The sequence below is a fragment of the Pseudopodoces humilis genome, chromosome 24 (genome assembly GCF_049639895.1).
Source record: "Pseudopodoces humilis isolate 2021_Gansu_Grassland_sample_001 chromosome 24, ASM4963989v1, whole genome shotgun sequence".
NCBI classification, from domain to species: Eukaryota; Metazoa; Chordata; class Aves; order Passeriformes; family Paridae; genus Pseudopodoces; species Pseudopodoces humilis.
In genome coordinates this window covers 4,103,746-4,121,112 of record NC_142223.1, presented here as the reverse complement: position 1 = coordinate 4,121,112, position 17,367 = coordinate 4,103,746, and the positions used below count along the sequence as shown (strand labels likewise).

General features: G+C 49.2%; 2 protein-coding genes across 2 annotated transcripts; one reads left to right on the top strand and one right to left on the bottom strand.

Moving 5' to 3' along the window:
- The first annotated feature begins 1,251 nt into the window (after positions 1–1,251).
- Positions 1,252–5,287, top strand: DFFB (DNA fragmentation factor subunit beta). Its single transcript, XM_005528343.3, has 7 exons — positions 1,252–1,435; positions 1,721–1,847; positions 1,927–2,115; positions 2,803–2,882; positions 3,041–3,214; positions 3,625–3,725; positions 4,185–5,287. The coding sequence occupies exons 1-7, from the start codon at positions 1,322–1,324 to the stop codon at positions 4,399–4,401; spliced, it is 1,002 nt and encodes a 333-aa protein (XP_005528400.2). The 5' UTR covers positions 1,252–1,321; the 3' UTR covers positions 4,402–5,287.
- A 770-nt stretch (positions 5,288–6,057) lies between these two features.
- On the bottom strand, positions 6,058–9,159 carry C24H1orf174 (chromosome 24 C1orf174 homolog). Its single transcript, XM_005528342.3, has 3 exons — positions 8,952–9,159; positions 7,908–8,393; positions 6,058–7,142 (listed from the first exon to the last, which is right to left on the bottom strand). Exons 1-3 carry the CDS (start codon positions 9,126–9,128, stop codon positions 7,017–7,019), a joined length of 789 nt encoding a protein of 262 aa, XP_005528399.2. The 5' UTR covers positions 9,129–9,159; the 3' UTR covers positions 6,058–7,016.
- Positions 9,160–17,367: the final 8,208 nt, after the last annotated feature.

Below are 17,367 nucleotides of genomic sequence, written 5' to 3'. Positions count from 1 at the left end.
CTTTTGGTGCAGCTTTGATTAGTGCTGAGCAAAACGAGGATTTAGATCACTTGCAGAGCAGTCTGCCAATAAAGTAAAACTGCTAATCCAAGATGGACCTTGAAACTAAAAGTTCCAAATGCATACAGAAGCAACCTGTACCTGCACCATGCTATGTGTTGGCGTCAGAGTCTTAAAAACGAGATTCACTTAATAAATTATAAAAAGAATTTAATATAAATAAAAGACAATTAGGAGACATAAGAAATAAAGCAAAGGGTTAAAACGGCCGGGTGCCTTGGCGTGCTGCCAAGAGCACCCCTGGTATCCTAGGGATCTCCTTTTTATCCCCTCCTTGCTGTGAGGGGTTAATGCATATTCAAGCATGTCCCCTCCCTGGTTCCGCCTTCTTGGATCATGCTTTTCACAGTTTTATTTTCTGCTGGTCATCATATATTTTTTTTGCTGGTCATCATTATTCTTGCTGGTCAGCATTTTTCTGGAGTTTGGTTTCCTTTCTTTTTGCAAATGGTCAGGGCAGATAACAGTCCGGGGCCATCATCCTTCCCCTGACGACAGATGGGTTTCATATCTTCTGCTGATAACAGTTTGGCTTCTATTGTTCTCTTGATAAGAGTTTGGGCCCCACTGTCCTTGCCCTCTGGGGTTTCCTTGCCTTGTACCTAGGAAATTCTTTTAAGCTTAAGACTTGTTAGCAAGAAAAAAGTACATACATAGCTAAAAAGTATTTAACATATAATATTCATCTGCGAAAGCCAATATCACAATACAAATTTATAACAAGAGGAACAAAAAGAAAAGCACAATTAGTCTCTTTGTCAGATTAAGTCTCTTTGGGAAAGCCACGCACCCACTGCGGCTACTGCTGGGGACACCGCTTCCCACCCCGGGCCGTGCCGGTGTTATGGCACCAACACCGGCCCCGTCCCTCCCTCCCCGTGCCGGCCCCAACCCCGCAGGAGGCGCAGGCCCGGAAGGGTCACGGCCGCACCGTTCCGAGGGAACAGCGAGGACGGGCGGCGGACAAAGCACGCGCGGGCCTGGCGGGACCTCGAGGGATCCCCGGGCCGGAGGGAGAGCGGAGGGCGCTGCGCCGGGCCGGGCCCCACCTGCCTCAGCGCGGCCCCATCGCCGTTCTCATGGCAACGCGGCCCCGCCGCGCAGGCGCGACCGCCCCGCCGGCCCCGGAGCGCCTGCGCGGAGCGGCCCCGGCCCCGGCCCCGGCTCCAGCCCCGGCTCCAGCTCCGGTACAGACACCGGCCCCGGCCCTGGCCCCGGCCGCGGCTCCGGCCGCGATACCGACACCGGTCCCGGCCCGGCCATGGCGGTGCCGCTGCGGCCGTTCCGCCTGCGCGGGTGCGGCGGCCCGCAGAAGTTCGGGGTGGCGGCCGGGAGCCTGCGCGGGTTGCTGAGGAAGGGCTGCCGGCTGCTGCAGGTGCGGACCGGACCGGACCGAGCACTGCCGGGCTGCGGATGGTGCGCGACGGGCGGGGGGCTGCCGGGTGCTACAGGGACGGGACGGGGAAGGGACGATACCATACCAGACTGGGATGCTGCTCACGGATGCGGGGCGGATCTGCCGATGCTGGACGGGAGCGGGACTGCCGGGTGCCGCAGCTCCGGGCCGGGGCTGGAGCTGACGCGTGCGGAGCTGCAGCCGCTGCGGCCGGGATTGCCCGGAGCCGGGGTCCCGCCCGCATCTCACCCGCCCGTGGGGCAGCTTCCCTTGGCAGGCAGTCGCCTCTGCCTCTACGAGGACGGCACGGAGCTGACCGAGAGCTACTTCCGAGCGCTGCCGCCGCAGACGGAGCTGGTGCTGCTGGGCCCCGGGGAGAGCTGGCGGGGCTGTGAGTGCGGGGCCGGGCGGGGGGCGCGGGGGCAGCGCCGGCCCCGGGGGCTCAGCCGGTGCCCCCTCACCTGCCCCAGGTGCCAGCGACATCGAGCGGCTCCTGGCCGCGTTCTGCAGCCAGCAGGGCGCTGTGGTGGAAGCTGCGCGGAGGCTGCTGACGGACGAGCGGGCTCCCCACAGGCAGAAGCTGCTGGCGGATCTCATCCACAACCTGAGCGAAAACATCCTGGCCGAGGACAAGGAAGACGACAAGAAATGGTTTGAAGGTATGTTTTGTTGCCGTAGGAAGCTGCTACGGGACTCCCAGGTCATCTCTGCTCTGAAAAGTCACTTCTGTCAGTTTTGTTGCTCTTAAAGCAAAGTTTGGGAGCTCTTCTGGCTGGTGGGATTGGGTACTTGGTCAGGGTTTAGTTATCCCTTCCATTTAGCATGTGTGTTTAGGTTTCTTTAAAGTATATGCACATTTACTATCAGATGATGTTTTTTTTTAAATTTTTAAAATCCCTATTGCTTTAATAAAGATAGCTCTGCAATACATTTCCCCCCATTAATATAATTTGCATTTATGATGTTTTAATGATTTTCTAGTAGTATATGGATAACTTGGACATCTCTGCCAGCTGAGTGTTATGTTCTCTTTACACTCTGTAAGTCTCCTTTCCCATTCCCAAGCCATTAACTGCAGTTCTTCCCCAATAATTCTGTTTTCCTTTCACAATTTCTTGGTGTTCCACATATACACAGTAACAAGAAACATATAACAATACCGCTAGTGCTCTGAGCAGATCCTCTACAGCATCCTTTTAAGTGCTTAAGAGCAGGGTAGTCCTGAAACAGTAAAATAAAAATGGAAAACTAAAAAACCTTTGCAACCTGAGTTAGTGGAAAGCTAGGATGAACTCCCAGTTGGGCAGGAGCTGTGCTAAGGTACAAAATAATCTCATTTCATCCAGGGCTGGAGTCTCGGTTCAAGAACAAATCCAGCTACCTGCGGCACAGCTGTGAGAGCAGAATGCGGGGTTACTTGAGAGAGGTAAAAGTTTCTGTTGAAGTAACTTATGTCAAGCTGCTACAGTAATTCTGTGGCTGCAGGAATATAAAGTAATTCTACAGCGTAATATTGTGATTGTAGAAAAGAGCCTCAGGCTGCCTCAGGAACCGAGGAATGATTGTTCTGTTTCCCCCCTCTAGGTTACTGGTTTTATTTCAAACGTTCATCCTACAGCACAAGATGCCTACAGAGGGATAATCGACCTGATGGCAGATAAACTGAAATCTGTGAAGTACAATGGGTGCTACTTTGACAGAAGGGAGAAGGAGGAGGCAGTACGCCTGTGCACTGCAGAGGGGTGGTTCTCCTGTCAGGTACCTGCAGCCTTCCTGATGAATCATGGAATCATTTGGGTTGGAAGGGACCTTAAAGATCATCTCAATCCACCCCTGCCATGGGCAGGGACACCTTTCACTAGCCCAGTTTGCTCACAGCCCCATCCAACCTGGCCTTGGACACTTCCAGGGATCCAGGGGCAGCCACAGCTTCTCTGGGGAATCTGTGCCAGGGCCTCACCAGCCTCACAAGGAAGAATTTCTTCTGTATACCTGACTTAAACTTCCCCTTGTTTAAGTTTGATCCCATTCCCCCCTCAACATCAGAGGAAGGAAACAGCTTTCTGGGTGCAGTGTCAGGCTGGGGGGGATGTGGGGTACAGGATCTCTCTGGTTCACTAGCATATGGCAGCACCATGCTGGGGTGACAAGCGTGACACCTTTCACAGGGACCTTTTGACAGAGACAACTGCTCGTGTAAGCATTCCATCAACCCCTACAGCAACAGGGAAAGCAGGATCCTCTTCAGCACCTGGAATCTCGACCACATGTATGTACCAAGTGTTAATCCAGACCTACTTGCATTGTGGCCTTCAGCTTCATCAGAAAGGTTTAGCCTTAGTCTTTTCACCCCGCTGTGCAGTCAGCTCTGCTGTGAATATGTTGTGAGAAAAAGTGCTGGGATGCTGCAGTTGTTCTGAGAACAAAACCCTGAAGACAAATGTTGCCTCTCATTAGCTGCTTTGCTTCTGTGCAGGTTTTTTTATAGAAGCAAACTGTACTATCTGTGTGAATTCTCCTCTCTGGCAAAGCCCCCTCTGACCCATTTCAAATGTTGGTGTGAAGCAAACAAGATTTGCTAAACTAATTTCCTTGGGGGAGAAAAAGTCATATGCCTAGTTATGGAGAAAGAATTCCATTTCTGCCTGTCTCTGAAAGAAAGATGGAGGCTTGATTATTCTGAAAAAACTCCTGATAGCAATATTGTCTTCTCTTTTGTGTCCCCAAGAATTGAGAAGAAACGTGCTGTTGTCCCAGAACTGGCAGAAGCTGTCAAAACACGAGACGGGAGAGAAGTGAACTGGGAATACTTCTATCAGCTGCTGTTTACCCTGGATAATTTAAAACTCGTACATATTGCTTGCCATAAGAAAACCAATCATAACCTTAGCTGTGACAAAACCAGAATTTACAGAAAGAGGAAGCAAACCCATGAGATTTCCTAGTGCTGTCTCTGCTTTTTTCAATCATGTCAGTCTGTTGTTTTTAAATAGCTCCAATTTCTTAAATAAGAACTATTTGAGAGTCCCTGGCACAAGACTGGCTGGGTAATCCAACCAGAGCCTCACAAAGCACATTCCAATATCCCATTTAATTCTTCTCTCCTGCCTTCCCACTCCTTACAAGCTTCCCTCAGCTCAAATCAAGTGTGATAAAAGTACAAAATGAGCCAAAGGCTGATACTGATTCTACCATGTCATCTCTGGCCAGCGTTGGCCCAAAACTCATAGTACATGGAAATGAAATTTGGACAAAACATTTCTTACAGACTAACCTGCATGGGCTCACAGATACCTATTCCTCTGGAGATTACGCCAAACAAAGAAGGATTTAGGATCATATTTTCCTCTATCTTTCACAGGTAGCAACCACTGTATTTCAGGAGTGCCAAAGGTGATTCAGCAGCAGAGCTGCCACCTCACCTGTGCCAAACTCCCGCCCTCATGCCCACCTGCCCCTTTGCCATTGCTTCAGATGTGCATCTCCCAGACAGAAGAGCAAGGCCATGGCATTTCCTCACATTTCAGCTTTTCCAGCCTTTGTTTGCCATCTTCCCTGCTGATTTCCTTCATTACCCTTTCTGCCTTTTCAGCTTGAGTTTGCTTGACGCACCACCAGCAAGGACAGCTATAATGATCATGTTTACAGTAATGTTTACCCACTGCCTTGGAGAATATTGCTTTGGTAAAACATTTCCTACCTCAGGCAGCAACAAATCAGGAATAGTTCAATTTTTTACTTGAATTTTTTTTTATGCCAGCTGATAGCAACTGAACTTTTGGGATTGTCAATGTAAATGGTATGAACTTTTTAAATAAAAAAGTGCCCCCACATCTGTGTGTGTGTGAGTACATGGAGGAGCACCAAGAGATTAATCGGGTGTGATAGAGCATGAAGGGAAATGTGTATATGAATTGAGCACCAGCTATTTTATTGCTCTGTAAATAACTAGGGAATACTCTATTTTCCTTCATATTGTTGGTTCTGGATCAGTTACTCCACATGGAATTGTGTGGATACGGTATTTCTGTCTGAGCCCCAAATTACTGGGTCTTGGAAGCTTTGCTACAGAGAGTATTGATTGACTTTACACAACAAACTCAGTCCCCTCCCAAACACTGCAAGCTGAAAAAGCAAAGAGGTGCATTTTAAACACAGGATTTCTAATTCCACTGCATGCAGTCGATCCTTCCAGCTTCCCTTGCTGCATTATTTGACACTGGGGAGGGCAGCACTTGGAGGATTTACTGACAAACCCAGTGTCACCTGTGTGACACGTGTCTCCCAAACTGAAAATGCATTTTGCACAGTGAAACGAATGTCTGTGTGTGAAACTGTGTTTGCTAGAAAGAGCCAGCAGCAAACACAGCACTGAAGGCATGCTGGGAGGAGCTGCTGCAACACAGAGCTGGGCTGGAACTATGAATATGCAATTAAAAAATCTGGATTTTTCCATGTTACAGAATTAGAGTGAAAAGGAGCCAAGAAACATCTTTGACAGAAACAATGCATCAGCTGGAGTGGAAATGGGAATGCATTACCATGCCATACATATGCAATTTGTTTGCCTTACAACTTTTGAATGTTTAACAGGCTCTAGCTGTAGAAATTAATATTTATTTAAACCATCTGCTGATAACATTTTCTCTCTATTTTTAGAAACATAGAAGGAGTTATAACAATAAATATCTAGAAACTTATTGCATAATCACACTTTCAAAGAAATATTCCCACAAACACTGGGTGAATTAACAGTTCCTAGAAGTGGCTGAGGTTGCTCCTTTTTTTTTAAACATGCAGAGGGGGCTGCCCCACAGCCTTAGCAATCTTCCTCTGTCCATCAAATCCAAGGGATGGTATTCCTTGTGTATCACCACCAAAGCATTTGTTTCCAAAATCCCTGCTGGAAACAAGCTGAAGATCAATAAAGGACAACTTGGAGCAGCAGGTGGAGGGAGGAGGCAGCACCATGGGGTGGGTGTTTGGGGAGCTGATGTGCAATGGAAATGTGCTGAACTCCCAAAGATGAGCACACTGAACTCACTCTGACATCCTGCATTTCATTTTGCCAGTAGAACTGCATTTTAGAGGTTTAATTGGTCCTGGGTTAGGTGTAAACAACCCACACAAGGGAGACCCTTGACCTTCTTTGTACCAGGGAGTCAGTTTTCTCCTTTATTACCTGGATGCCAGGGACATCACAGAATGAAAAAGAACCTTGCCCTAGCATCCTTTTCTTGACCATTTTATAAAAAAAATTGAATGAAATCAAATACTTCAAGACAGAGGCTCAAATTTACAAAGAAACAATATGAACTTCTATTTTCCCTGGTTTTTTTTTTTCTAAATATCAGTGGTAAAGTGCTAAATTATACTTTATTTCCAAATCACTGAAAATTCAGTATTTGCCCCACATAATCACTGGAATACTGTATCTTCCAATTCCAGCAAAACAAACTCTCCCAGTTCTCTCCCTGAGAAAAGGACCTCATGTTACTGACACAGCCATTGCCATGTGGTTGCAAAGAAAAGAATGGTTTCATTTGTTTACAGTTTGTTGTTAGACAACATCCTCTTCTTCTTCTTCCTCCTCCTCCTCCTCATCATCTTCCTTTGCAATGAAATGGAGCTTCCTGGCTTCTCGCCTGCTCCTCGTCACACTCGGGAGCACAACTGCTGGGAGATGCTGGAGGGAAAAGATCAAATCAACAAGGAAAGCCTGTGGTGGGAAATGGCAGAACTCCTACCTCCACCAGCTCCCATCCTCCCACAGGTGACACAACTTGGGGGCAGTGGCACAAACCCAAAGCTGAAGTGTGGAGCTTTGAGGGAAGTCTACCCAAACCAGATTCATGGACAGTCTCAGGGCCAGCATTCCTTCCACTGCTGTGAAGAGGACTGGCAGACAGTGAAGGGCTCCCTAACCAAATCCTCACTGCTCTGTAGAGACCACAAAAAACACCTAAAAGATGGCAGCATCACTTGCTCCAAAATTATAATTGTTCAAGGGGTCCAAATTTAAAGCTCTGGCCCTTGGATCAGTTCAAAAGCTGAGGTAGACAGAAACCAGTTTCCATTCCAAACAATCCCAATGCAGCAGGGCTGGAACTGGGTGATTTCTAATATCCCTCCAACCCAAGCTGTTCTGTAATTTTGTTAAGAACTAAAGACCACCAAAAATCTATTTTGCCAACAGTATTGTGTCTCCGTAATGTCATTATCAGTAAAAATACCTATCTCATGGAATTGGACTAAAAAGTCTAAATAAGAAAGATTTTACACCTAAATTAATTTAGCTGGGCAAGTAATTTCATCTCTGATGGAGACAATTTTATCTGGCATACAGGGCCCAACAACACTGGTCAAATTCACCAAGAGTTTTGAGGTAAATTTTAAGCAGACCAGCAGAAATAAAGGGGGGCATAAAGCAGGAACAGACTTATCATCTCACCAGCTCAACATCTCCAAAGAACCGGTGCACTGGCATGGGCTGGTTGCTGTCCTCATCTGAGAGGCCGCTGCTGTGCTCCAGGAACATCGGCCTCCGCGGGCGATCTGCGTCCTCCGAGGTGGCCCCATCGAAGCTCCCACAGCTGCTCTCCTCTTCACTGAACACGTGATAGTGGTGCAGATACCCCCCCATTTTTAATGGAGCATCACTGGGTTTCACTGTGTGTGGCTCCAGAGAAACACCAGGCTCCTTTTCCTGCTTCCCTTCATCAGTCTCTAGAATGCTTTCATCTTTTTCCTGTTGGATTATACTGCTGTCTCCTGGATCTTCTACACCTCCATCCCCATCAGATGTTTTGGGTGTTTCCCCCAGTGCAGCAAGGTTTTCACTTTCACACATGACTCCCTCTATCTCTGATTTTAGACTGCTTTCTTCGCATTTCATCCTCTTTGCAGGTCGTCCTTCAGCACCTTCATGCGATGAACACTGTTAGAAAAAAAGACAAGATCCTAAAACTCGCTTGAAAAAAAGAATAAAATCACCTTATCTCTTTAGCTGCAAGGCTTGCTTTAGAACAGAAGGGCCCCATCACACAAGTGGCATTTTGATCCAAAAGTAATTAGTAGAAAGTGCATGTAAAGAGAGAAAAAGAGGAGCAGACAGCTTACATAAACTGCAACGTACAGTCCATCACCAGCAAGCAAAAAATACTTTGCTTAGAGAATAAACTAGCACCGTACGAGGTCAACCACCATGCTCTTATTTTCTTAAGGATGATGCTAATGGGAATTACTGTGCCAGGCCTGTCATCACCCAGCAGGACGAGCGGCTAAATCTGCTCCGTATTTCTGCACTGGCACAACGACGTGGGGGGAGCAGGAACGGCGATAAATTTATTTCAATTCTCCTGATAATTCCCACATGGTGATGCTCAGATTACAGCTGTCAATAATTACCTGCGATTCCGCACTCTGCGATCCCCCGGCCCCGCGACCATTCCCCCTCCCCTCCCCACACCATCCCACCCGGCCCCGTCCCTCGTACCGGGCTCGCCGTGTCGGCTGTTTCCCCCGCGGGCTGTGCGGGGTTGGCTACCGGGGCCGCCTTCGCGGAGCGCCGGGCCCGGTGCCGGTGCCGGTGCCGGTGCCGTGGGCGGGCCGGGCGAGCGGAGCCGCGAGTGTCCGAGCGCCTCCGGCCCCGCGCCGCGCCGCCCGCCGCCATCTTGGGCCGCGCGTGGGCCCGCGCTCGCCATCTTGTGGAGCTCGGTGCAGGAGCCCCGGGGTGAGTGCGGGCACCGCGGAACGGGCACCGGGCACCGCGGAACGGGCACCGCGGAACGGGCACCGGGCACCGCGGAACGGGCACCGGGCACCGCGGAACGGGCACCGCGGAACGGGCACCGGGCACCGCGGAACGGGCACCGCGGAACGGGCACCGGGCACCGCGGAACGGGCACCGGGCAAAGGGCTCCGGCAGCGGGCAACGGGCAGCCTCATTCCACCTAGTGAGGGCGCGGAGCCCTCATACACAGCAGCCCCTCACACACAGCAGCCCCTGGCTTGGACCACAGACAGCATCACCTAAAGGGAAGCCTTGGCAACGTGAGCACAAAGCAGCTCTTCACAGGTCACAGAATGGGGTGGGTTGGAAGAGACCTTGAAGATCATCCAGTCCCACCCTCTGCCATGGGCTTCACTATCTCAGTTTTCTCCAAGTGCCATCCAGCTTAGCCACAGGCACTTCCAGGGATGGGGCAGCCACAGCTTCTCTGGGCAACCTGTGCCAGGGTCATCCCAGCCTCACAGCCAAGAATTTCTTCCCAATATCCAATCTAAACCTATTCTCTATCAGTTTGAACCCATTCTTTCTTGTTCTGTCACTACATGCTTCAGTAAATAGTCTTGCTTTAGCTTTCCTGTAAGTTTCCTTCAAGTATTGGAAGGCTGCAATTACAGTTTCTGAAGGGAGTTTACTGACCTCCCTCCTAGCTGCTGCTTGGGGAAAAACCCAACCCCATCCTGCCTGAGAACTATGCAGCTTATAAACATTTGAAATCATTTGCTTCCCATTGTGTCTCACTCTGGAGCAGTGCTTGCTCCCATTCAAGACGTGGTCAGAGAGTTATTATTCAGATGTGCTTCTCTCTGCTTTCCACAGCCCTCAGGGAACAAATTATGTCAGTAACTCAAATCCCTCTTTAACTTCAAGGACTCTGAGGGTAGCAGATGAATTTCTGTGTAGTAAAGCACCCAGATTTAAGTACGTAATTATCCTGTCTGATGTTCCCAGGGAGGTGCTGCGGGGAGCAATGGCAGGTACTGGTGCCCTGATGGCCACATCCCCACAATGGGGCCCATGGGCTCCATCCATCATATTAAACACAGCTCCTTCTCCAGTTAATTCAGTGCTTTGGGGATGTTGTGGGGATTTTTATAATTCTGTCCATCTGAGGGCACAGGAGCTTGTTTCTTTATAGCAGCCTTTAATGTTCTTGCTCATTGCAGAGTCGTCCCACGAGTCTCAGTGGTACCTGTGCTCCTCCATCCAACTTGGCTGATTAAATGCTTGTCCGTTCAGCTTGGCCTTAAAAAACAGAAGCAACAATTTAAATCGCAGAAATAAGTGGCAAGACTGTACCTGTGGGGATATTCAAGAAATACATTTTTTCTCAAAAGTATAAAATCCCCCAGTTAAACCATGCAGGTTTGGAGACTTGTCTGCACGTTGTTGTGCAATTTCCCTCTGTGCTCAGGGTCCGTCTGTGCTTTGTTCTCTGGGTGAGATAATTCATATTCTTCTCCAAAACCTCCTTGCTCCACTCTCTCACAGTGTTGTTGCTTGCAGCCATGGAATACAGATGATTGTTTTTATTAGGCAGTGAAAACTTATACTGTCTTGTAAACAGCCGCAGACTAAAACTGGCTGAAAAGAGCATTTCTGCAGCTGGAAAACGTGGTTCTTGTTTTAATTTCCACAACAAACTGAAAATAGTGAGGAAAATTTAATGTTGACAATTCTAATAAATACTTTTCACAACACTGTATGTTGCTTGGGTTTTATGCTGCTTTGGAAAGCTGATGTGACTGAGCACTGAGAACAGGGTGGCAAAGCCCTGAGCAGTCTCGTAACCTTTGGTGGCCTGATGTGGGGTGAGGTACACAACTACAAGCACATGAGGCTCTGTGGGGTGGCCTTGGATAGTCACAAGGGACACAGCAGCTTAGATGGAGCTGGTATGGCAGGGCTCCCTCCAGAGCTCTCATGTCACACTCGTCCTATTTCCCCCATCATTTTGGGGGTAGGTGGTGACAATTTCACAGCTGCAGATGTTGCTGCATATTCTGAAATACGGCTGAGATAAAAACTGTCACATAGCGCAGGAAGCACCCGGGAGAGACTGTGAATCCCTCTGAGATCCATCCCCATCTCGGCAGCACTGACTCCCAAGTGACTTGAAAGGCGACAGGGGGACTGCCAACAGCCAGCAGCCCTCAGAGAGAATCAGAGAAGCACAAGCTATTTACATTAAACTCACATTTCCACATAAAAGGGGGCCTATTCTCAATATTAAAAAAAAATGGGTTATTTTAGAATCTGTTGTCTAAGCCGGCAGGGAAGAAAAAATAAAAAGAGGGTTTTGTGAGCTCCATCATTCCTGTGAAAACTGGCGGCTCTGCAGCAGCAGCTGATGAGCTTATGGAGCAGGAAGGGAGAGCCGGGCTGTGAAACTCGATGTGCAAATGAGCTTCTTGCAGCACTTGTCTCCGCGCCTGTCACTTGCACCAGTGTCCCTGTCTGTTATAATCCTCCCAGTTCATTTGGCTAAACATGACTGACATGCCAGGGACAGCAGCCAAAAAAAATGTTGCCTGTAAACATGCTGGCTGTTAACTGTTGAATGTGAGGTCTATCATACTGAAGAGCCATCCGTCAGGAGTGCTGGCTGTCCTTTTCCTGCCATGGGAAAGGTGGGTTGAGTTCAAGTGGCTGAATTCTTCTGGGGAGAAAGCAGGAGGAGAATCCATTTCCCAATAACCAGTACCAGGAGCCTTGCTCCCTGCTACATCCTTCTGGCTGCCTCCTCTGCCTCCTCAGCAGGAAGAGCTGGTCTTGTGTTGAAGATTTGAAGAAAAAATGTTTATCTGTTTAAAAATGTTTCCCTTCCATCACATGCTGTTGTCGTGCCAGCTCAGGTAATGTTGGTGAGCACCGAGACTGGATGGGGCTCTGAGTAACCTGGTCTAAGGAAGGTATCCCTGCCCATGGCAGGGAGTTAGAATTGGATGATCTTTAAGGTCCTTCTAAGCCAAACCTTTCTGTGATTCCATGATTCTATGAACTGCAAGTTTTGGGCTCACAGAGGCACTGTCCTGGGAAATTCTATGGTATTTGACACCCCACCTAAAACTGAATATTCACAAGGATCTGCAGCCCTCTGATGCAGCTGCCCTGAGCACTGCTGACCTGAAGACCTTTGCACCACTCATATGGAATAAACCCCTCATTTCCATCACAGAGGAGTGCTCACATCAGGAGCTGGTGAACCTTGACTCAGAAATCACAGGGAATTTACGGTACATAATGAAACTTTATGCTTGCCATGTGAGAAATCTCTTTGAGTCTTATTTTGGATTTCTTGCAAGTGTTTTATCAAGGACCAAACGTGGAAAGGCAGTATGTGAAGAAATTAATTAACACGACAGAGCTGTACGTGGGCTTTGTGAGAAAGAGCAACAAAGAGGAAACCTGTGACATTCGTTAATGATAAACCATAAGGAACATTGTAGAACAGTGAGTGCAGAGAGCCCAGCCCAGGCTGGGGGGATGCAGTACCTGTCTGAGGGGCTGTTTGGCACCAGGCTTCTTGTGATGGGTACAGCTGGAGACACTGGAGCCCTGCCAGGACTCTTCCCCAAACCCTTGCCTGAAGCCCTGCTGCTCGTGGTCTTGTCCCCCTGCTATTGATGCTCTTCTTGTAACAATCTCTGGTGTTTACCTGGCAAATCCTTCCCAAGGTACTTCCGAACACTGCCCAGTGAATTCCACCTGCCCCAGGTCTCCTGCCCTCCTTAAACTCCTCTTGCTCCTGGCATATTGATTTTTAAAGTGTTTCACAAACCACGAGTAAATCTCTCCCAGCACAAAGCATCTCACTGGGTCCAAATCCTTACCTTTGCTTCAGGAGACTGATTACTTGGATTTTAATGATTTACTGGCAACTTGGCCAGGCTGTTAAAAAGCATCAGCTACAGAAACCTTTTTCTGGCTCAATTTAACGGCTGCAGTAACTGTAGCCGTGGGAACAGGCGCTCCCGCCCCTCCGTTTTCCGCTTTGTCACGTCGCTTTGCTACAGGCTTCAATTAGGGTTTAATTAGGGTTTAATTCCCATCGGAGTCCCCGGCCGGGGCAGCAGCTCGGGCTCAGCCGCCCGACCGACGCTGGGGGTCAGTGTGAGACCGGCGGTGTGGCCGCGCCGCTCGTGGACTCGGGGGACACGGGGGACACGCAGGATGGGCGACACGGGGAGATACGGGGGGACACGGCGAGATAAAGGACACGGGATAAAGGAGGGACAAAGAGTTCTCTCTGGTTCTCGTGGGAGAGGCTCAGCCCCCCCCAAGCCTATCCGCCCTCCTGGCAGGAGAACCAAATCAGGGAGGCACAGGATGGTTGGGGATGGAGGGACGTTAAGGCTTATCCCGTTCCGACCCCATGCCGTGGGCAGGGACACCAGACACTAGACCACTCTGCTACAAGCCCTGCCCAACCTGACCTTGGACACGTCCAGGGCTGGGGCAGCCACAGCTTCTCTGGGCAGCCTGTGCCAGCCCCTCACCACCCTCACAGGGAAGAATTTCTCCCTGTATTTCCCTTCTTTTAGTTTAAAGCCATGCCCCCTTGTCCTGTCAGTCCATGCCCTTGTCCATTGTCCTCTACAACTCTCCTGGATCCCTTTTAGTCTCTGGAAGGGGTTCTAAGGTCTCCCCAGAACCTCCTGTTCTCCAGGCTGGATACCCTCAGTTCTCCCAGCATTTCTCCATGGGAGAGATGTCCAGATTTTGCCTGGTTGCTTTGCTGGGCACCCCAGGGAGCTGGGGCAGTTGTGTTCTGCAGCTCTGAGTGTGCTGCTCCCAGCTGGCACAGGGGATCTTAGGAACAAACAGCTTCTCCCTGTTTCCTCCAGCCCCCCTCTGCCTGCAGACAGCTGAGCCTGGTCCTGGCATTGCCACCTTTCCCAGCTGTCAGAGGGACAGGTTGGGAACACCACACTCAGCAAGGCTGAACTTCATCCAAAAGCTGAGCCCAGGCTGCTCTCAGCATAATTTGCTTCGTTAGATTTAAAATAATAATAATTTTAAAATGCCCTTCCTCTGTCCTACATGCCAGTGAGCATCAGGCTCACCGAGCCCCAGCCTGATTTTCCACCAGTGACAGGTAACATTTTGGTGAGTGTTGTACATTATTTAACACCATATCCTTGGGGAGATAAAAATTCTTTGAGTGAATGCAAGTGTCTTCTCTACACACCTGACAAGGATGGAAGTGGCTGTTTTACACAAGGCTCATTAAATATAAACCCACCATGTTGATTTCAGCATCTTAAATTACTTAAGCCAATGTAATGGGATAAATATTTGATGGTGAATTTTATTAAATTTCCACTACTATTATGTTGCTGCTAAAAAGATAAAGATTTCTTTAAAATCTGCTTGGTGGTCTCCAAAGGCAGATGATTGGAAATCTGACTCAAAACCTGCCTGCAGGGATTGCTTTGGGGATGGGAATGAATTATCTCCTTCCCTCTGTCCTCTGCAGGTAACAGCAGATTCTTCCCACTCCCATCAGGATTAGTCAGTTCCTGAAAATAGTGACAGTAGCCCAGGCCTGGCCCAGAGCTGTGGAAGGGCACACAGCTGAGGCTGTGCCCAGCAAGGGTGGCTCTGCACAGGATAACCCTTGGGAGCAGCGTGGGAGGGCAGGGAGTGTCCCACAGGAGGGTGACTGCAGGGTGGCTGCTTGCAGATGTTGATCGCGTTTGATCTCAGGCTCGTGTTTGTCTCTTCTCCCCGCTTCTGCACTTTGCAGCTCTGCTTGGAAGGCAGAATGGAACAGGAGTATTGTGGTGTGGTGGGAAATCACCTGAGAAATGAGCACCTGCACAAGCTGTGCGTGTGCCCCAGATCTGGAGGGGCCGGGGCACTGTCCCCACAGAGCTGGTGCTGTGGTGTGGACTGGGGTCACCTCAGCGAGCGCTCACAGCCACTCTGCCAGCCATGCAGAAAGGAAATCCACCGAGGCACTGAAAAGAGGACATCACCAGGATGTTTTTAAACTCTGATTTGACAAAATCCTACCAGATTTTCTCTCATTAGCACTTGCCTCTGAACGCGGCTTGAGGTGAGCCCTACCTTTCAGCGGAGCTGTGGCCCACACCAGAGCCCCATCCGAAAGTGCTGCCCCGTGAATCAGTAGCACATCTCGAGTCAGAGCGTGGCAAATTGTGCAGCCCTGAGTCTATAAATATTTCTGTTTGCCTTTGAAAGGATTGCTGCACAGTGGCACTTTTTCTCCCTGTCACATAATTAACTCTTGCTCACTTTCTGTCACTTGTCTTGCAATAATTCAATACATGAAGTTTAAAACCCCTCAACAATCTAATTCTTGGAATTTAAGAGTTGCCAATTTCTGGGCAGATGAAATCTCTCAGGACAAAGCTGGTCCAAGCGAAGGCACGTGCCCATGGATGAGCACCTGAGATGGAGAAGGCAGCTGTGTCAGGTGTCATTTTCTTAGCAGAGCAAGAAGCCATCAGCATTTTCCTGAAGAGGTGTCTCTTTCCCTGGTATCTTACAAGATGGGGAGTTTAAGCCACTCCAGGAATCTCATCACAGTTCAGTAGCTCCCTGAATTAAAAAGGATAATTACAGATGAAACACCCTGGAGCAGGGCCATGGAACAGGCTATTGAGGTCATTCTCTTGTCCACTCTTATGACTTCTTTCAGAACCAGAGCAAACTCTGTGCCCAAAGATCCCCACTTGGATTTATTTCTTTTTACCACTGGTTCCCAGTGCCAGAGGTTACATGTAAAGAGCTGTAACTGCACCTCAGAGAGGACCTTCTACCAGTGGGGATCCTCAGACAGCATCTGTCTTCAAAAGAGCAGGAAAAAACAATCAGAGGAGACATGTTCTGTTCATGCAACAGCAAGCAATATTGTTCCGTTGGTAGGAATCACGCTAGGACAGCGGCTCCAGTGGCCCGGAGCGCCGCGCTCTTACACATTCCTTCCAACTGGGGACTGCAGTGCAACAGGAGCGGTTCCGTTATCAGCCCTGGGAGGCTCTGGTAATGCACCCACATCCTCATTACAATCTGCTTAAGTACTTCCTACATCAGGTATTGCCTCCATCAAGCATCGCTGCTGATCTCCTGTGTCCCGACTGTTTTGAAGCAGGTTTTCCAGGAGCAGCTCCATTACACGATGCCACAGCTCTGAGTCATCTCCCACCTCTCCACAGGGCCAGCTGCGTGCCTTTGTCATCCACACTGCTCGCATCCTGCACAGAAGATGTCACACAACTGTCCAGACACTGTCCCAGTGTGTAATAGCTGCTCTTCAGAGACAGATTAATCATGTAAGCAGAGAAAGACTTCAGCCAGGCACTCCTGCTCAAGCAGTGCGTTTCTAGGGCTCTTTTCTGCATGCACTGATAGTGCTTAATGCTTAACACAGAGTCAGAATTAAAAACCACTCTGAAGGAGGGTTTAGGGCTCAGAGCATTGTAATAACACTGTCACAGAGCCAGAAACTTGACTGCCACATCTTCCTGTCCCTTTCTGTACTTCTTCCCAGGGCAGAGGGGTGACTGGTGTAATACCAATCTTCACAGGTTCCAGAAGTGCCTTGGTTTCTTCTTACCATTGTCTTGGGTCATTTTCTTCACTACATGACCCTTGCTGGTTATCCTTTTCAGCTAAAAATACCTGCTCCTCACATGTCCGTCTGGTGGGCGGGAGCTGCCGCTGGAGTGCCAGGGATGTTGTTTTGACACTTTGATTTGATGCGAGGACACACGAATAGAAAGCCACCAGTGAATAGAAGAATAAATCTATATGTTCCTTGTTGTCACTTCAACTAGAAAGCAAAGCTGGCAGCTCTCGCTCTTCAGGGAATCTGAGATTATTTGGACAAAGGTTTCCCCATGGGTGGCACACTGGCAGGAACAAAGGAGCAGGGTTCACAGGAGGAACAAGTGTCCTGCAGCCAGCATGATCAAAAGCGAGCCCCGGAACTGTGTGTACACCAGGTTGGGCAGGAGAGATTGAACAACAATCAGGTGCACAAGAAACCCATTCAGAGAGAGGGTTCTGAGGGAATTGAAACAAGCGGTGGCCCTGCTTCATCTGCAGACAATAGCACTGTTTAAGGAGAAACTCCTACACTGTGTGGCTGTGC

What these genes read in the sequence shown, in the direction of transcription:
- C24H1orf174 (XM_005528342.3), bottom strand. Translation starts at nt 9,128, where the DNA reads ATGGCGGCGGGCGGCGCGGCGCGGGGCCGGAGGCGCTCGGACACTCGC. An exon ending in CAGCCGACACGGCGAGCCCG is followed by an intron (nt 8,394 to 8,951) that starts GTACGAGGGACG and finishes TTTTTCTAACAG; the next exon opens with TGTTCATCGCATGAAGGTGC. An exon ending in TCTTTGGAGATGTTGAGCTG is followed by an intron (nt 7,143 to 7,907) that starts GTGAGATGATAA and finishes TTTTCCCTCCAG; the next exon opens with CATCTCCCAGCAGTTGTGCT.
- DFFB (XM_005528343.3), top strand. Translation starts at nt 1,322, where the DNA reads ATGGCGGTGCCGCTGCGGCCGTTCCGCCTGCGCGGGTGCGGCGGCCCG. An exon ending in TGCGGGGTTACTTGAGAGAG is followed by an intron (nt 2,883 to 3,040) that starts GTAAAAGTTTCT and finishes TCCCCCCTCTAG; the next exon opens with GTTACTGGTTTTATTTCAAA. An exon ending in ACCTGGAATCTCGACCACAT is followed by an intron (nt 3,726 to 4,184) that starts GTATGTACCAAG and finishes TGTGTCCCCAAG; the next exon opens with AATTGAGAAGAAACGTGCTG.